The sequence below is a fragment of the Lagopus muta genome, chromosome 1 (assembly GCF_023343835.1).
Source record: "Lagopus muta isolate bLagMut1 chromosome 1, bLagMut1 primary, whole genome shotgun sequence".
NCBI classification, from domain to species: domain Eukaryota; kingdom Metazoa; phylum Chordata; class Aves; order Galliformes; family Phasianidae; genus Lagopus; species Lagopus muta.
Genome location: NC_064433.1, coordinates 123,441,687 through 123,461,033, shown reverse-complemented (window position 1 = coordinate 123,461,033; position 19,347 = coordinate 123,441,687). Strand labels below are relative to the sequence as shown.

The 19,347-nt window shown below is 38.5% G+C and overlaps 1 protein-coding gene across 7 annotated transcripts in view; it reads right to left on the bottom strand.

The window, feature by feature from the left end:
• ARHGAP6 (Rho GTPase activating protein 6) overlaps nucleotides 1-19,347 on the bottom strand; it is a 302,474-nt gene that overhangs the window by 18,989 nt on the left and 264,138 nt on the right. For all 7 annotated transcript variants that reach the window (XM_048931252.1, XM_048931278.1, XM_048931270.1 and 4 more), the window contains 5 exons: nucleotides 12,029-12,285; nucleotides 7,561-7,756; nucleotides 4,149-4,204; nucleotides 1,410-1,560; nucleotides 342-490 (listed from right to left, as the gene is read on the bottom strand). In XM_048931252.1, the coding sequence (XP_048787209.1) occupies nucleotides 342-490; nucleotides 1,410-1,560; nucleotides 4,149-4,204; nucleotides 7,561-7,756; nucleotides 12,029-12,285 (809 nt within the window). The remainder of the gene's footprint in view (nucleotides 1-341; nucleotides 491-1,409; nucleotides 1,561-4,148; nucleotides 4,205-7,560; nucleotides 7,757-12,028; nucleotides 12,286-19,347) is intronic.

The window sequence follows — 19,347 nt, the reverse complement described above, 5'->3', positions numbered from 1 at the left end:
TAGAGTTCCTCTATTTTACTTTTTATTCTTTGCTATCTAATGAACACAAGGAATCAAAGAAAAACAAGAAATGAACTATGTCCAAATTATATTGGATTATGTATGAAAGCAACATCAGAGAATGAAGAGAATAAATAAGCATGCACACTTTCATATAGGTGGTAGCCCTCCTACAGCCCTAAGAACATAGTAGAAAACTAAATGACAAATTATAGGCAAAAACAAGAAATCTCCCTTATCTTTCAGGGACATGTCACCACTATGGTTATTTCGCAGGCCCAAAGATCTCTTTCCAGTCCATTAATTAAACAAAGTCAAAGGAAAGAGTGGCTGGGACTTACTTCTTGGCCATCTTTGTCTGTGGTGTCTTCTGCGTGGCCAGCCACGGTGGAGAGGAACTGCAGCAGTCGGTGTAGGGTATCGCAGTTACAGGGAGGTAGGAGATAAATGAGAAGCTGTAAGGTGCTTAGCTGTTCATCTGGCTCTAATACTAAGAGGGGAAAAAATACATTCTAAGAAAAGCACTCCAACTAACCTAAAATAAGAACAAATATACTGTTCCCAGCCCAAAGGAATGCTTGAGAATAGCTTTGCTTAACAGTAATTTTCTTTGTAAACATGAGAAAAAAAAGATAAAACTTCAAGGAAATATCAAAGCATAACAAATACTGTTACTGTAATTTTGCTTCGATTGGTCAACATTTTACTCATAGGTTCATAGGCTCTTCTCTCAGTCCATAAGAGAGCAAATCCCATGTTGCACACTTTGTTGTCACCAGACACAAAAATTCTGCTCAATTTTCTACATATTATTTTCGTTCAGATATAGCAGGTATAAAAGCAGGTATAAAAGCAGGATCCCAGATATGAAGGCTTCAGCAAGAAACTGAAAACGCATACTAGGCAGCAGCTTGATCTTGAAGGGTCCAAATTTACTTTTTCCGAGATTACATCCAGGTCAGTATGCTGGGACTATTTTAACATAATAACTCTGAGGATCATTAACTACAAAGAAACCTGAACTTCTGATGTTAGGTTTTTGAAGTCAGATTGAAATTTTGATCAGTGAATGGCTATACAAACTAAAAACAATGGCAGTGCTGAGATACCAGGATACAGATGGAAGTCTGTCATCTGCTTCTGCTGAACCAATAACAGGATCAGGATTTAACAGAACATGAATTCATCCTGTACACCAATGTAAAAGTGAAATCTCTGTTTTAGTTCTCAGGGCTAATCTTACATAGTATGAAAACCAAGGAAAGTCTTCTGCAAATTATGCTACGCAAATATTTGGAGCAAATCAAGGCTAGAGTATTAAATGACAGGAAAGAGAATACAGTGTGTAGAAATTACAGAATTCAAACAAGCTTTTGAAAATCAGTAAATCAAGATGCTGCAGAGCTCACAGAGAGTGTTGATGAAAGGTGTGTAAAGTTCTCTGGTGAGAAGTGGGTCAGGCATGTCACGTAGAAATTCCTTTAACAAAGCAGCAACATCATGAATGCTGTGTTCTTCGTCTAACACAACATCTATGCCCCGGTCAAACTCTTCACGCAACTGGAAAAGACCATGACATAAAAACTCAGTCACTTACCACTGTCACAATTAGTATGTTCCAACAGATAAAGGTCTTTCAAGAAGTAACTTAACACATTTTCACTTTCCAGATTGTAGTTCACATCTAACTGCTGCTTATTCCATGGTACATAACTTCAAGTTTGTACCAGATTGTAATAAACTTCTTTCCAACTAATGTATGGCACTCTTCTATGAAAAAGCATGCTAAGTAAATGCAGAAATGTAAGACTAATACTAAAGACAGAAACCATGGTAAATAATGAAAACTGGACAAAAGGCTTTCTTATACCACCTTACTGTGTTATCCTCAGGTTTTTGGAAAGAATGAAACCGCATTTCATAACATGTATGTTTTTGTACAAAAACATTGATAACAATAATAGAGCAATGTTAAAGGTTACCAAACTCACATTTCTTTTGTGAATTAAGATTGTACGTATTTAAGCCTAAGTAGTAAACAGACATGTTCATTAAGAATTCTTGGCACTGGTCCCCACACATCTTGTTCCACCCTCCTAGCTTAGTTATACTCATTAAATGATTGTTACTAGAAAATTAACAAACATCAAACTAACACCATCTGAGGTATTGCTAATTTTCACTACAGTTCTCAGACAATTTCTGTGTAAGTCAAAGGTATCAAATGTCTCAGAGGCAGAAGAAATCTCTCACCAACAGCCAATGTCTTTTGACAAGATAACAAGCCAGACTTTCTGAAGAGACTTCCCAACACTAATAGCAGAAAACTTTCTTCAGGTTGAGAGCTCCATCTTTTCTCTTCAGTGTGAAAATAGCCCGTACCCAACCCAGCACCTCGTAGAATCACAGAATCACAGAATCATAGGGGTTGGAAGGTACCTCCAGAGCATCAAGTGCAACCTCCAGTCAACTCCAGCTCAGGAGACTTAATCCTGCACCCCAATAACTGTGAGAAAGCTTTAAGGTGGCTTGTAATGCATATATTTGTTCTTCATTTTCTCTTCCTGATTATCACAAACAAAACCTGCTGGCACATGCACTTATTTATGTATTTATTGCAACAGTTGAAATAGAACTTCTAACTGGAGGAAGAAGAGAGACAAAACTATGCCTACTTTCTGTACAAAGACTAAAGAGCAGCTGTGAAAGCACACCAAAATCTAAGTATTGGACTTGGCCTTCCATGGTTCAGAAAATGAATGGAATTTTAATTGAATCCAAACTTTCCCATGTGTTCGTGTTGACAGCATTTATTATTTTAACTGCTAGGCCAATGTGATGCTTCCATGTTGTTTAATAAAATAAATTAGTTCACCTAATTCAGTGAATTAGTCAACGTAATATAACATATAAATACCCAAATCTCTCAGTGTCTTCTGTTTTTAAAACTGAGTAAAAGAAAAAAATGGTGAAAGTGATGTTTGAAGTAAGGCTTAGGATACAAGCAAATGATACAAGCTCTCTGCTTTTTCCCAGAGGTATGATACAAATATACTCATCTTTGAATAATAACAAATGTTTTCACATTGATGCTTGTAATGCAAATGACAGGCAGCTTACTTTTCAGTACTTTTACTTGTTTAGTGTTGATCTAATAACTGTCTTTGCAGACCATGAAGGTTTTCAGATTTATGGTACATCAGCCACACAGCAGTATTAACTGGTAGAGAGTGAACTACAAAGCAGTAGGTTATACTGTTCTACCATTCAGAACCAAGTCAAATTAGCTATTCATGACAAATTTCCAAAGAGCCAACCATTATGTTGTGTATTTTTGCAAAACAGTACTATTATTCCTAGGATCAGTGTCATCAGGCTTCCTTTGGTTTGCTGTATTTTGACATTTTGATCTTAAAATTTCTAGCAGGAATATTCTATGATAACTTTTTGTTGTCTCCCAAGAATCACAAAACCATTAAGCACTATGCTCTACTACTCTAACTCAACAAGTATTTCCAGCTTTTTGGAATAACAACGCAACAGCTAATAGTGAGGAAAACCTCACTTCTGACATTGTCTCTGGAACCTAACTATACACAACTTCTGCTTTTTCAACATTTGGCCAATATTCAACATCAGAAATTGGACGGGTCTGCTCTGACCTTGAAGTTGAACAAGGTGATGTTTGCAAGCAGCAATTTGAGTGTCTCACTCCAGCTTCTCACAGGGTCAAAGACATTGCTCTGTAATTCCATATTTCCTCATAGTGTAATTTTTCCAAAAAAGATTTACAGTTTAGGCTTACTTTGGGAGCTTCTGCTCTTTCTGAGATAAATAAGCAGCCAAGATTTCTTTTTCCTCACACTGTAAACTGAAAAATTTCATCACAGTAGACTATCTGGATCTCCAATCCTTTGCTGCTTCCGCAGAGCAAAATATACAATGACTATTAATCTAGTGAGATCATTAGAAAGATTTCACCAAGTGTAAAAGATGGCTGTTATGAGCTAACAAATACACACTAAAGTCACTGACATAGAAAGCCTGAATTTCTCCAGGTGAAGGACAAGGAGAAATTACTCAAGAGAAGGGAATAGGGTTATTTGTGTCATACCTGATGAGTAAAAAGAAAATCCATATCAACTCACCTGCCTTACTCTCTTTTTTGAACTTCCAACTCTGAATATTCCCACTGTCTGGAGACCTGCAAGTATAGCACATCAGACAACTGTTTTACTGTATAATTTTCTGTTTGAAATCACATTGAATCAAGGCAATCTGGGCTATCTGTCTGCTTTAAAGAGTTTAAAAAAGCACACACACACACAAAAAGAAAAGCAATGTGTTTCTCAATAGGGCTGTACTTACTGCTCTGAGACAAAACCCAGCTGTCTTGGAATAAGCAGTCAGTCAGTAGTTCTCAAGGATCTCACATCTAACCTGCAAAATGGCATCTCTGTTACCTGATGCCATCTTAGTGCCACTACTAATCTGTGAGGGACAGAGGTCTGCAGGCAGTAAGGCAATCCTCAACATTTGGAGGTGGCCCTTTCAGGACTGACAGTGAAGGAAATAGTCAACACAATAATACTTGGACACTGATCTGTGATTTTGAATACAGGAAGCAGCTGGTGTTTGGGTTGATCCACTGGCTCTGTAGTTCCTACCAGTGCGAAGGTTAGAGTTTCCTTCAAAGAGATGTAATTAGGGCAATCAGGCAGATAATGAATGGGAAGAACTACTTGGGAGTTGCACACAGTTTATAAGGTAGGCAGTATTTTACAAAAGGAAAGCAATAAACCTATATTGTACTGCAGGCAATGCAGGCAGTGCAGAATGTTTGCCCGCTGTATCATTCAAATATCATTCAAACTTTATTTTGGAATGAGGGTTGCCTGCTATTCATGAGAAATCAGTTCCTGTGTTCCTCTAGCCTTGTACATAGATACAGGGAGGATATCAAGCCAACAATATAATGCAGTTGATGAATAGACATATATTGTCCATTACAGAAACTGAAAAATTTGAGAGTAGGTGTCACCGTTAGAGGTGCCACAGTCTTTAGCAAGAAGAATGTGTGTGGAAATGCTAGAGGCTTGAATATCTGTGAATATACATAATTTCATACAAGAGTTTCAAAAAAGATGAAATTGTCTAAAAGCTTTTAAAAATGTATGGTCTAATAAAGGCTACACTGAAACATTAATCTTCTCCACTGATATGTAAGAAACAATAAATAGCATTGTAAAACAAATGCTTTCCCCATTAGAATAACCACGAGGTCACACTGCTTGCTGGAGATGTGCAAGTCCACAGTATGTGGAACTGCAGAAAAATTCAGCTCAGTTTCAATCTTTTAGCTGTTAGTTTCAATATGACAACTCTCTTCAAATATTCTGTCTTTGGATAGCAGAAAATTGAATTGATTGAACTGACAGAATAATACAGAAGTAATTTAGTAGTTTAAGAACACTAGCAAGGAATCAACTGAGACAGAGATACTTGCATTGGACAAAAACTGAAAGCTGGTTGCCAGTTCCTGCACAAACATGACATATTTTTTTTCCACTAAGGGTTTGCAGGAAGCTTCAGACTTTTACAACTTTGGGACCTTATCCCAGGGCAACAGGAAAGAACTAGGCCACAGGTTGTTATGCCTAAAAAATATGAGCTCCTTTCCCTTTCCCTTTCCCTTTCCCCTTCCCTTTCCCTTTCCCTTTCCCTTTCCCTTTCCCTTTCCCTCCCCCTTCCCTCCCCCTTCCCTTCCCCATCCCCTCCCCCTTCCCTTCCACATCCCCTCCCCCTTCCCTTCCACATCCCCTCCCCCTTCCCTTCCCTTCCCTTCCCTTCCCTTCCCTTCCCTTCCCTTCCCTCCTTTCCTCCTTTTTTCCTTTTTATAATCATATAAAACATACATGAGGAGTCTCTTTGCAGCCTGCTGCTGAAAAATTGGTATAAAAGACCAATGTATATAGTCACATATATTCAGAATATAAAACATGATCCATCACATAGTTTGGAATGATGTTACTAGAGGATTGCTGCCAGAACATCAAGTTCTCTGTTTTCACCCCAAATCAATGAAAAAACAATTGAGTCTGTCTTCTGAAATCTTTGTTTTTCTCAAAATCAACCAGACCTGATGCTTTTGTATAATACTCCTGTGGACTGTAGATTAAGTTGAAAATTGAAGAACATCAATATTTGCCCCAAAGTATCTGGGATGACCATGTTGTATGGCACTACATCGCGCTCTTAGAAAATGCACAAAGAAACATCATGTTTTATTTAAAAGGAAATTCCAATAAAAATATTTTAGTAAAAAGTGTTGCACAGAAAACAATCTTTGTTATTACAGTGTATTAGGTGGATTAAGCACTTAATCACTAGGATACTCTGCTTGAGGTCTCTTTCTGCTGTCTCAGATACTTTTATGTTCTCCGAACTCAGTTAACCTTACCTAAAGGATGGAAGTCATTCGTCTTAAACTTAATCATCCCCATATTTGTCAGCCATGATATCTAGTCTCTGTAAAAGGCTAACAATGACTACTTTCATTGTTTTCTTTTATATACTTGTAAGCCACATGGGTATTATAAAAGCTTAGCATTGTTGTTTAAGTTGTTGTCCCCCATCTGCAAAAGCCTTTAATTCAAAGACTGTAAATGATTTCTTTCTGGTCAAATTAAGCATCAGATGCAGCATTTGATGCTACATTCACCATTATTAAATGGTTTGTTTATCATCTGGCCAAGCGATAGGTCTCTCTGTGGCCAAGTTATTTCAATTCTTATTAAAAATTCTTTACAAAACAAAGATACATTGGGAGAGATGTTGAATAGATATCTTGATTAGCTATTGTTTCTGCATTACAGAAAACCAGTGGGATGTTTGTGTCTGAACGATCATGAAGCTGTAAGAAGAATATTGGCACAATTTTATAATTCCTTTCAGAGAGAGCAGGTCTGAGTCTGAGACTGGTCAACAGATTCAAGCTAGGGACAAACAATAAGCAGTTTGAAAGTCTTGTAGCAAACATAAAGAATCTTCTGAAATCTTAATATAATTTAGCATGGGATATTTTTTGTTCCTCTGAACCACTATTATTCAATGTTGTTTCTAGCTATGTCTTGCACTGTAGCATAAATCGTTCATTTAGCATCAAAATCTAAAGATCCACTGGTTGCTAAGAATTGGTAGCTGGCTTTCAGGCTTTCATTCTCATGGTGTGTAAACCTGTACTGTGTAAAAAGTCATTCATTCAGAGATGATCACTCCAGCTCTGAAATGAATGACCTCCAAGAAAGTGCTCTTCCTCCATGCTGAATGGGCCAGTTAGCAAGCTTGTAGCATAGATCTTCAGTTTGGGAGAAGATCATCTCCTAAGAAATTATCTGTGAGACAGGAAGAGGGAAGCAGGAGGGAAAACTGGAGTGGAACTGTCTAGCTTGTAAAGATGTCATTGCAATTTTAAGTATACACTTGGTTCTCAAAATACTTATTTATTTATACTTCAGTAAAAATACATCTGCCACTCCTGGCAAGATGAAATATTCTTACCATGTTTTTCCAAGTGCTGGCAGCAACTGTCTACAAGCCGTGGAACCTGCCTGTAAATAGGGTTCAGGCTTAGTTTCTTATCTCTTGCCTTTTCTTTCTTGCTCTGGGCTTCTGCTGGCAAAGAGAGCTGGAGAGCTTCTAACAACCGTGACTGATTGTCATCAAGATCAGTAATAGAATCCACAGACATTGCACCCTGTAAAATATACATGCATAAACATTCAGTATGGCTGTAGAAATCTAAGGACCACCACATCTCATCTAACAACTATTTTTGCCTACCTGCATTTAAAAAAAACTTGTACAAAATACAATTTGCTCTACCACTTTACAAATTGGTCAATATATAATACTACAGTAATAGATGCAAAAATCTGGACAGTACCCATGCTATCTTTACTATATCACAAGAGACACAATGCTTTACATTCATTTGGTGTGCTTTTAGTGCTATAAAGGCCTATATATTCTTCAAGACAAGAATGAGTCACAATGTGTGCATGCAACTCAGCAGTACAGCATTTGCATGAGGATATATACACATTTTTACACCTGATTCTTTACTTTTTCCACACTTCCACACTCTTCACACAGTGAAAATTATACAAATAGATTTACCACTCTATACCACACAGACTTGACTTATTACACAAATATGTATGATTGCAGAGATTGAAATAAACCCACAGTATTACAGAACAAAGACACATGAAAGAATACAGAGGTGATTTTTTTTTTCAGGTAATTTCACTTTAGGTATCTTAAATAAAATTCCAATGAAAGCTCTGAACATTATGTTTGGATTACAGGAAGGCACAAAGGTTCAAGCAGTCAGCAAAGGATGAAGTAGACAAGCAACAGGAGATTTATGGCATTTTTCAATGTTCACACTTGAAAGTGAAGATCTGGGTTTTTTTTCATACAACAACACGACTGCTGCTTCAAAACTATCATTCACCTCAGAGTCAGGGAACTATTATTAAACTTAACAATGCAAAAAATATTTGAGGGAACATCTAGATTTATAAATAACAATAATAATAATTAAAAAGAAAAAAGGAAAGAACTCTCAATAAAACTATCTATTGTACATTATTTTCTTACCTTCTAGTGCAAAGAATACACTTTACCATAACTTAAAATGTGAAAATGCAGAATTTTTATTCTATGCTTTGCTAAGAACACTAATTTCTTCATAGCAATATTTTCTGCTGACATGTATTTCATTGACTGTCAGCAAGATCTCAGTCTGTTGAATGGGAATGGTTCAATTACTACAGAACTACCAAGCTCTAGAAATACTGTCTTCCTTCAAGACAGAAAACTAAGCTTTATACAAGTTTTCACCTTGGAGACAAAGTAAAGAAATTCCACTGGGATTTCAAATGAAATTAAAACTTGTTAGTTCATACTAAAGTAAAGCATGTAACATACAGTCTTGCGTCTCATAACACTTTGAAGACTTAGCGGAAAAACGAAGTAAAAATTATCTAGAAAGGTTTTTTTTTTTTGACCTACACCTCTAAATAATTACTAGTCTCTTTGGAATGCAACTTCAGTCTTGATTTCTAAGGTTTCTCAGAAATACATCTGCTTGATTCCCTTTACCATTTCCTGCCAATTAGAAAGAAAAAAACAAACCCAAAACCAAGCAAGATTCTCTGTGTGTGATCCATGTTTGCAACATTCCAAGCTAAATATTTTCCTATTTCTTTTTAAAGATCTGGGGTTTTCAGACATCAAAATTATTTGCGTGACACTGAAAATCCTAACGCCATGCTCACCACTGCTGTTTGCAGGCAGCTCACGTACGACAGGTGACTGTCTTTATACCCTAGCTCTTACTGGTCCTTCCCTATCTGCAAAACATCCTCATCCCATGAACCATTATTATCACAGAATCACTTAAGTCGGATTCAGATCCCTAAAATAGATGTAAATACAGTCAGTTCTCCATTATCCTTGGGCACTGTATCAAAGTTGTGGATTAACTGGGACACAAAGCAGGCTTTAAGAAGAAAGACCACGAGTTCAGTGGCTGAAGTATAGCACTACTTGGCCAGACCAAGTCAAGCCAGCATCCTTTGCCATGCCAAGTTCACAATCTGAAGTCTTAAGATAAGCTTAAAGTAACAAAAAGAAAAGTGAAGACTAAAAAGTAGATGGAAAGAGCAAAATGAAAGTGAAGACTATGGGGACAGGTGTGGAATAAAGGTCAGACAAAACTATTTCCTTTTTCTTTTTTTTTTAAAGGGCTTTAAAAACCAACATCTTTTACAGAAAGATGAGCAATGTCACCATGTATGGAAAGGACTGAGTACAAATCACTTTAAATAAGAAGTAGGAGTGAGCTCCTGATACACAAGTTTTGGTTGCATAATATATCTAAATAATACATTAACAGACAGTCTTAATATTCTGTAGAATAAGCACATAGAAAGTGTCCTGAAGGATCATCAGAGTCTTGACTTCCAACTGCTAAGCAGAAATCTTACACAGAAAAAGCAGCCACTGTGATATCAGTCTCATTCTTGGATGAGAGAGAACATCAGCACCGACATCAAGAGGACTGCCAAAAGCATTACTTTACAACCCTTACTGACAACCTCAACTGAGTGCTTAAAGACTTGTGGGAGTATGCAAAAGTAAATGACAGTTAAATGGAAGTGAATGGCATATTTACCAACATTCTCTACAATTTAAACACTAGCGGGCTTTGTGGGCAAGACTGCACTACAAATGTCTTTGCAGCATATATGTGAGAAACTGGCTGCATCAACTGCATGAGTCAACATCTTTTTTTTTTATTTTTAATCAAAACATTCGCTCTGTTGAAGTTGAAAATAGCATAACCAAGGTACGTTACAGAGAGAATGACAGCTCCCTCCACATCATACTGCTCACCTCAGTCTACTCTTACTTCTCCATATGTTCTATTGCACCCTCATGACTACAGACTAATGGACGAGCAACTTGGTCCTGACAGAGCTCTATTCCTTGGAGGTAACAAAAGATCTGTATTCCTTCTGCTTGCTGGCTGGTCAAATACAAGTTATGGATTGTATCACACTTTGCAAAAGGAACAGCAGATGACCCACACCTGGACATGTGAATTATCTTTCATATGAAAACAAGTTCTGAAGTCAGGGGTGTATACAGTGCATTTCTATCTTTTTGGCAACATCTATGCCAAATTCTGAAAGAAGTTGAGAGGTTTCCTTTCACACACATATTCAAGTGCACTTTGCACTTTTGTGCAAGAAGTGGCTGTTAATATGGTCTAGAGAAGTCAATACGTGTATTCTGTGTCTGTAATAATGTAAACATCTTCAAAGATCATGCCCTCACCTCCCTGCAGAAAGACTGTTGACACCTCAAGTATAAGCTTCACCTGACAGCTAGAAAGAAAGGGGGCAGGTCACGGGGCTCTTGAACCTTCTCTTCATCTGCAATTTACTACAGATCTGCCACTCTTAACACTGCAGCTTATAGAACACCATATTGCATTTCTCCGAAGCAGGTTTCATCCCTGGGAGAAGACAGGATCCTAGAAAGATTTTGTTTTCCAGAGTCTGTCCTTGTACCCCAAATTTCTTCTCCGACTACTTAAAATGGAGTTTTATTGAAAGTATTTTACTGGGCATTTTAATCTCCAATGCAATATAAAATTAAAAAATCAATACTTTTAGAAACTCTATACCATGGGCAACTCCACTAAAAAAGAAAAAAAAAAAATTGGTAATCCTGTTATTAGCTGCAGCACTGGAGAACTGGTAATCTCTTTGATTTCAGAGCACAAAATTTACTTAGAAGGAACAGAAACCTGTAAGAAAATGGTCTACCAGTTACCTATCTTACATGCAAGATTAATGTTCAACCTAAAATGCTGCACTGAGTTCTGCTGCCAAAGGCATTTTCTTAGTCTGTATGCAGAAATTTACTTTTAAGAGCTTGGTACAAATTTATTCTGCTAACTTCCTAGTTGCTACTGAGGACATGATTTGAATCAGGCCATGGGGATTTTTATTAATATTAGATGATTAATAGTTAATTTATTTCCAAGTTTGTGAAGATAAATTAACATAAGCATGTATACAAATTTTAATCACACAGGTTTAGTCTTCCCATCTGAAAGAATTAGCTGGAAATTCATGGAATTTGACTAATTTACAACAATTAAACATAAGCAGGTAGTTAAAGAGAGCGAGCTGAGGTTTTTTGAATTATCTCTCTGACACTTTGGGATCTGTAAAAGATTTGCATGGTCCATATGATCTTTTCCCATCAGCACTGGAAGAAGATTTCCTCTAGAGTGAGGGGTTTCTTGTCTTCACAAGGCTGGCTTCCAATCAATAGAATATCACTGTTTAAACATGACAGAAGAAATGCTCCACAGTCCACAAACACAGTGTTTTTTCTGCCATACTCTCCACAGAGCATGTATGGTTGTAGTTATGGGGGTACTTACACGCCTCCTTGCTCGCGGTGCTGGCTCTGGCGTGTTAGGAGAAGTGGACTCGTTTGGTGTTTCTGAGGTGGAGCTGAGAGATGAGTTACTGCTGGAAAGTTCTTTGTTCTGCCTTTTTGCTCCAAATGGTAAGAGAAAGGCCACAAAATCTGAAACATCTCTTTGCTCTTCTTTTTGAGAGTCTTGCTTGAGCTTGTAGGCCCGGTCGTTAGCAATCACTTGTGACAAGGGCATTCCAAAAGCCTGGGGAATAAATTCTGCAACAAAAAAGCATTTACTGAACATCTGATATTTATTCAGTACACAAGGAATTCAGTATTAAACTGTTAAAAAGCAATACAATCTGAAGTCTCTTTAAATATATAACAATTCTGACGAGGTGCAGGACTGCACAATAATAACAACATTCAAACAATAAAATAATAGTGGACAAGTGCCAGGTAACTGTAGTTCCTGGTATCTGACTCCTATTTCCAGTTGGATCTTGCATGATATACCACACAGAACCTTGGAAAATCAACTGGGAACAGATCTAATTAAGATCTTAACTTCCACTGAAAGCAACTGGAAGCCAGGCACTTGGCTAAACCAAAATGGTGCAGATGGCCATCAGAGGCTGTGGAAAACTATACTGAGACTGGAGAGCCTGGATAGATATTAGGAGGAAGTTTTTCACTCAGGGTGTTGACGCACTGGAACAGGTTGTCTAAGAAGGTTGTGGATTCCCCATTCCTGAAGGCATTCAAGGCCAGGCTGGATGTGGCTCTGGGCAGCCTGGTCTGGTGGTTGGCAACCCTGCACATAGCAGGGGGGTTGAAACTAGATGATCATTGTGGTCCTTTTCAACTCTGGCCATTCCATGAGTCTATGATTCTATGATATACATCAATAAAACTGTAACATACAAACCTTGCATATATTCAGGTCTTACCATCAAAATGCCCAGAATTTTTTATGGATCAGAAAAATGTTTCACAGTATGTCAGCCAGTAACTAGCACTGAAATTCTCATCATTAACTTTCAAATTTGTACCTATCAAAGATTAGTCGAATCAAAAATATTGGGTAAAACAGCAAATTAGAACTGTTTTGTGTTCAAATGGAATGAATAAAATAGCTACTGAGCCCACTGATTCTGGTGAGGTTCTACTAGATTCCAGTTTCAGACCTGCCAGTATCGGGCAAACAGAAGGCACTAGAAATTAAAAACAATTTTAAAAAAGAAAAAAAAAGAGAGAGAGAGCAAACGTAAAATCTTTACACATCCAGCCTCTCAGTCGTCTAAACAATTAAAGATGGAAATTCTTCCTGGGATTGAGTCTGACTGTATCTTTGATGACACTTTCAAGTTTTGTTAATGTTACATTATTATTAAGATTAAGGGGACTGGAAAGAAGAGTACAATATATGAATCCCGAGTGAGGGTGCTTCTACCCTATTCTAACAAAGAGACATGGGCCTGTTCTCATTTGCTTGCTCTTTAGAAAATATGAAACATTAAGACGTGAACTAAATTTGGTGGCCAGACAAAACAAAATAAGGAAGCAGATCCTCATATATCAAACAAGTCTGGAAGTGACCAGTGAGTAGAACGATATCTAAAACCATCTGCATTTAATTTAGGACAAGAAAGTACATCATCAATGGGTGTCAAGCAATGCAGAGATTTCCAGTTCCTGGAGCCCAGAGTTAAACTTGTTCCTCCTCCACTCTAGCAAGTATGATTATAAAATGATGAGATTAATTGTACTGAAATTTTGTAGCATTGTGGATTATCTTCCCAATGAACATTTAAGACCATAAGCTTACTTTGAAAATTCACTTGCAACACATATCTGCAACATGACTCCCCTTTGTTACATCTCCAGCTCTCCTATTTCTCTCTCCTCCCACAACATTTCCTGACTAAAGCCACTGAGCTGAATGAAAACCTGAACAATAAATATATAAATGCTTTTGTCAACTGTGCTTCAAATGGGGATGGGACGGCTGTGCACAACCTGTTGATACCCAACAGTATGATGATGTCTTTGATGGTACAACACAAGGATGGAATGGGTGGGGATCACCAGGGAATGAGTTTTCAGTACTTTTTCATTAAGAGAATTTCATGAAAATGGCCCTGTTCCCCAACTTTGTTATATAAAAGACAGTATTTTGAGGTAAGTATTGCTCCTCTTCTCAAACCCTCAGGTGTGGGATGCCAGTTTTTCAATTCAATTCAAATATTGTTTCACTTGCTTCATTAACTTGTTTCATTGCTCATTTCACTGCAAAGCAATGAAAGGACACGGATCCTCTGCTCTACGCTGCTTTGTTGTACACCTCCTTCTCGAAGGACATGAACCACTTCCCCAGTTTCTCAATATCTGGCAGAGATGGAGAACTGGATGAAAACCAACTGGCTGATTTTCAGACTAAATACAGATGGAAGTGATATTGGCTGGCAGTGGTAATTACGTTACAAAATTGGCAAAATCAGTAACTTTTTGTTCATTTGTTGAAATCAAGAGAATTGGTTGCACCCACCACAGACTGGCTTACAGCCTCAAGTTCCCAGCACAGCGTTGCGTGCAGGGGTGTTGGGTGGTGGAGGAGAACATGTTTTACAATCCGCTCTCCCCATTAACATCACTAGCCGTCAATTCCAATAATTCCCTTGGTAGACAGGTAAGGACATGTCCACTAAGGTGAATGAATGACTGCCCTTTTGAAGTTTCAGATTCATTGGGAAAAAGAAGAATTTTAGTCACACAGAGCCATGCAGCCCCTTCTCAGATGGACGACGTGTAAATTTGAGGTTCTGTTCTCACAATCCAGGTAAAAGCACCAACTGCTGCTCTAGGCTCTACTGTTGGAGGTGTTCTACTTGTATGAAGAAAATGTTCCTTATAGCACGGGCTATATGTATATATGTATAGTTACATGTGTACCACGGTCACAAAGCTACTGAGTTACTTACTGTCTCTGTAAGCCCAATGAAACTTTTTCAATTATTGAATTATTGAGTTTTTCAATTCAAAATTTTCAATTAGAGGAGTGCACTGTTTAAAAATAAATGTTGGAGACAGCACTGTGTAAAAACTGGAAACGGGCTGACAGAGTGGGCAATTATGTTGGAAATGTAGACTCACATGTTTAGCCTTAACAGAAGCACATATGTACTTGATACTTGAGTGGGCAAATAGTAGGACCCGAGGAAACAGCCAGAAGTTATACCAGAGGAGGTTTAGGTTGGACATTAGCAGAAACTTTTCCTCTCAGAGGGTGGTCAGGCACTGGAATGGCTGCCCAGGGAGGTGGTGGAGTCGCCATCCCTGGCAGTGTGCAAGAGGCACCTGGATGAGGAGCTACGAAATATGGTTTAGTAGCTTGTGGCACTGATAGGAATGGGAGGGTAGTTGGACTAGATGATTTTGCAGGTCCTTTCCAACCTTGCGATTCTGTAATTCTGTGATTCTATGATTTCTGATCCATTTTGCTTTGAGTGTTTACTGGCACCAGAGACAATTTGAGATTTTGCAGAAGTGCATTTCTATTATAAGAAAGTCCATCTCACAGCTGACAAAATTACGAATTGTGATTGAAACTGGTATGGTTCTAAAAAATTCTTCTGTTATCTGAAGATTCCATGAGTTAAAATTGTGGTTTCCATCCCACAAACTACAACCATCTATTAAGATCCTCTGAGGTATTTACTTTAGACCCTAATAAGGTTTACAAAGCTAATAAAGCAAATAATGCACCATACAACAATTTTAGATAGTCTTCTTAGCCTTTTGTTGTGAGTTTTTTTAATTTATTTTTCTTAAGTGTAGCTTAAATGCAGTTTTTGAGATAATGAAATCCTTTGACTCAGCTCAACAGAGGTGTGGGGGGGTCTATCTACTCCTGAAGCTGCATACCCCCTAGTTACAATTCTCAGAAACTACAGCATACACAGCAACTCTGCAAAGATCTCGCAGAGGAATTTTTCAAGTATTTACATTCCACACAGAAACATCAGGAAAAGGTTGCTCAACAAATCATATAACAAATGATTACTACTTCTAAGCAAGTCTCTCAGTTCACCTGTAGAGTTTACTAGAATCATGGAAAAACAGAGCTGGTTCCCTGATAGTATACTTTAGGAGAAATCCTTTCTGAGAGCCATCGCCCCCAGGAATGTTGGTGGGTACTTTCCAAGTAGGCGTGCTTATGCTGACCCCTGCATTGCTAGCAGCAGACAGATGAAAGGCTCCACTTCTGCTGTCGTCAAAATTAGCAGTGAATTTGCAAGGGAACAGTACTCAGTCACCAGCATGCAGAGAATTCTAAGAATTTCTTATTCTGAGCAGTGCTGACATTTATCGTTCCTCCAGCCACAGTACTGTTTGTCAGCAGGTAGACAACACAATTCAGAATCACAGTGTCCATAAACAAGGAGGCAGGGTAGAGAAAAGCAAAGATATTGAATGGTAACAGCTGAAAACACTGCTTAGATACCTGGGTGGAGTGCTGCACTCCTGTTTCATTCATTTACATCCGGCAAGTTTTGCTATATCCTGTTCTGGTGAGTCACTCAGAGATGTAAAAACAAATGAAAACACTTATTCCAGATTTTTTTCCTTCTAATTAGATTTTGACAGATGTACCTGTCAAAAAGGACAAAATAAAGACATCAATCTTGTTTAAAGTGCATTCAATTCTGCTTTAGTGTCTTTGTTGGCCTTCAGCTTGCTGAGACTCTCACTTAAGAGTCAGGTTGATCAACTGGTCTATCTAAATAAAATGTGATGTTGGGAGAGTAAAACCTCCACAGATTGGAATAAGTCACAGAACTATAGGGGTTGAAAGGGACCTCCAGAGATCATCGAGTCCAACCCTCCTGCCAAAGCAGGTTCCCTACACCAGGTCGCACAAGTAGGCATCCAGGCAGGTCTTGAACATCTCCAGACCCTACCATATGAGTAATTAAAGCTCAGAACAGTCATAAGAAATGAGTGCAACATCCTTAAGCATAGCTGTCTCGTGGAGTGGGGTGGGGGAGAACAGACTCCAGGACCAACCTGAGATGCTATACCCCACAGGCAGAGAAATTCCACAAGTTCATGCTCCGGGGCACTTCAGTGTATGTCAGTGCTAAAGTGTCAGGCAAAACTAAGTATAAAATCCACTTTGCTCTTTTTCAGGAACTGCTCACACCTGAAGACACAAAGCTGACTGCAAGCAAAATAAACTGCTTGTAGGGCTCACTCTTCAAGCTCCCTACAGCAGGGCCTCTGTTGTGCATCCCCAGTAATCAGGACTGCGGCCTACTTTGCACCACCTTCATCTTATTCATTTTTGGATGCAAATTACACGCAGGATCACACATTGGGTGACAGACCACAGTGCTATGTGTTTGTCATTCAAAAAATACTTTTCAGGTGACACACACTCCAGGTGAATCCTAACTAAATGGCCCCTAGGCTTCTGTTTGTCCTGATATGTGAGTTCTCTCAGGCTGGAATACAAACATTCTGAATTACTCATGAACTGTTCAGCAGTAACTGTGCTTATGAATGTGATGCTCAAGTGAGGGGAGGGAAATGCTCTTTGCATAAAGGCAGCTGCAACTTATCTATAAAAAGCATCCTGCAAATCAGCTTCCCCATTTCCACTTTGACATCCTTCTTCTTTTTCTCACAGCTCCTCTCTGAGGATGGTACAGTGTCAGCAGTCATCAAGAGAAAAAAGAAAAAGGGAAGAGAGGCAGGCACTCCTTACAGGCACGAGGATCAGGGATGCTCAAGGGTGAACAGTGCATGCTGCTGGCCTTTTGTGTGCACACACCCACATCCACAGCTCAGAGTGTTTGTTTTGGAGCGGTTGCCCAGTAATGGAAGATATTCCCTTTATAAAATAAACGGTAAAATGCTTTTTAAAAAAACAGCATGGTACAGATCAGGATAAATACTTTCAGCTTGCTCTGACACAAAAGGACAGAGGTTACTTCTAACTCGAACTTTGGCAACACAGGGACCATTGTTCAGGGCAGCAGGTACAGCTCTGCCAAGACATGAAGACAAGCAGCACAAAGACAAGAGGCCTTGCATTTTTTTCTTGCAAAAGCAAGCTCGTTACCTAAAAACTCTGCAACTCTGTGACTCTGAATTTATGAGCTCTACGTCCCTGCCCATTATGCTAAGCCCTCCAATCCTGCCAAAAGCACTGCGTGAAGCCTCGTTCTGGGCACACACACATCCCAACACATGTAGCAGGGCAGGAGATGCAGGTGCTACTGTTCCTGTTGTCTTTCACCAAGCCTGCCTGGCTTGCTGCCTACATGGTGCAAGCGAGGACCTTCGTGGTGGCTTATCCACTCTGCAGTCACAGATTAAGAGTGTGCTCAGCAAATAACTGTGGGGCGGATGATATTTAATAACCCAATAGAGCACAGAAATGTGTACTAGAAAGAAACACTGAGAAGTGGGGTGCCCTGTGCCACTACCTTGGCTAGTGTTTGCTTAATGTTTGCTGATCACAACAAAAGACAGCATGACTGTCTCTTTACTATGCTGTCTCTGCTAGGGAACCTTTAGGCTTCCTGGCTTTTGTACTCTATTGAACAACCCAACACCTTTGTCAATCCACAAGACTTGGACAAATGATATAAACAGATGCTCTATTTCTATAATATTTTATACATGGAGAGAAGTCATACATCTTAGAAAGTAAAAGACATCTTGGAATTCAACCTATACATGAGAATAAGGCAGTGGAAGATAGGAGAGTTGAAACGATCTGAAGTTAAAAGAAGAAAAAAAAAAGGAATTTCAATTAGAATCAGCATAATAATTTTTAAAAATGCTTGGCTAAAGTTAAGCCATGCTAATAAATGGGAAGTAAATAAAAGTATATGCAGGGATGAGTAAGTACAGAGTGCTGATCTTTGCTGTGGGTAATTACTGATCCCTACATGGCCAGGTGCACTTTATAACACTGTGAAGATCTGTGGGTAAGGGGAAAAACAAAAAACAAAAAACAAAAAACAAAAAACAAAAAAACAACAAGGAAACTAAGCAAGATAATGATAGATTGCTTACCCTGCAAAAAAATGTAAAGCATGGACAGGAGCAGTATAAAACAGATTTTTCCCCAAAAGTGGATTTAAGATCATTAGACCACTTCCTCAACAATTCATTCTAAAGGTGAGCTCAGTTCTACATCAAGTAATTTTCATAATTAATGAAAGATGTGTTATTCACAATGCAACACAGAAGACAATTATCTTTTTATCCAAACAAATACATCAGGGCTTTCACTTTTAGAAAGATCAATGCAAATATTTTCCATTG